This window comes from Penaeus monodon, chromosome 29, assembly GCF_015228065.2.
Source record: "Penaeus monodon isolate SGIC_2016 chromosome 29, NSTDA_Pmon_1, whole genome shotgun sequence".
NCBI classification, from domain to species: domain Eukaryota; kingdom Metazoa; phylum Arthropoda; class Malacostraca; order Decapoda; family Penaeidae; genus Penaeus; species Penaeus monodon.
The window spans coordinates 37,581,872-37,582,336 of record NC_051414.1 but is presented as its reverse complement, the minus strand read 5'-3'; the positions used below and the strand labels follow the sequence as shown (position 1 = coordinate 37,582,336).

Genomic DNA, 465 nt, shown 5'->3' with positions numbered 1-465 from the left:
CAAGACTCGTTAATAATAGGATGCGGCTAAATATCATATCGACACCCCAGAATGCACTTAGACTTAAAGCGTAATGTAATATTAAAGTTTACTTAATAAATACATTGCTCATTCATAATAAAGTCTTTTTTTTTTTACTTTTTACCGTGTGATTCCCACATATTTCGGACCCAAGGAGAGGGGAAAAAATATTTGTACAATCTTTCCAACACAAAGATTTTCGTCACCTTATTATGAACTCCAGAGCAATCTATCCGTCCCTCTGACCTCTGTTATGGTGTCACTTAGGCACTCCTTCTGAAAGGTGCCGATTGGTGCCTGCGCTTATTCGCCTTGGTCGACCTAATTGGAAGTATCAGCAAACCTCAAATTTTGATTCGGTTCAGCTCACTTACTGCTCGTGGGGTTTGTTGAAGTGTGCACTGTTTGGATGGTGGCGATTCGTTTTATTATCATTATTTTTTC

General features: G+C 38.7%; 2 protein-coding genes across 2 annotated transcripts in view; one reads left to right on the top strand and one right to left on the bottom strand.

Moving 5' to 3' along the window:
- LOC119592234 overlaps positions 1-465 on the bottom strand; it is a 22,842-nt gene that overhangs the window by 14,443 nt on the left and 7,934 nt on the right. The gene's annotated exons all lie outside the window — the stretch shown is intronic.
- The window catches only part of LOC119591864 (protein glass-like), a 2,975-nt gene that overhangs the window by 448 nt on the left and 2,062 nt on the right, over positions 1-465 (top strand). The window contains exon 2 of the mRNA XM_037940604.1: positions 305-405. Coding sequence (XP_037796532.1) covers positions 305-405 — 101 coding nt within the window. The remainder of the gene's footprint in view (positions 1-304; positions 406-465) is intronic.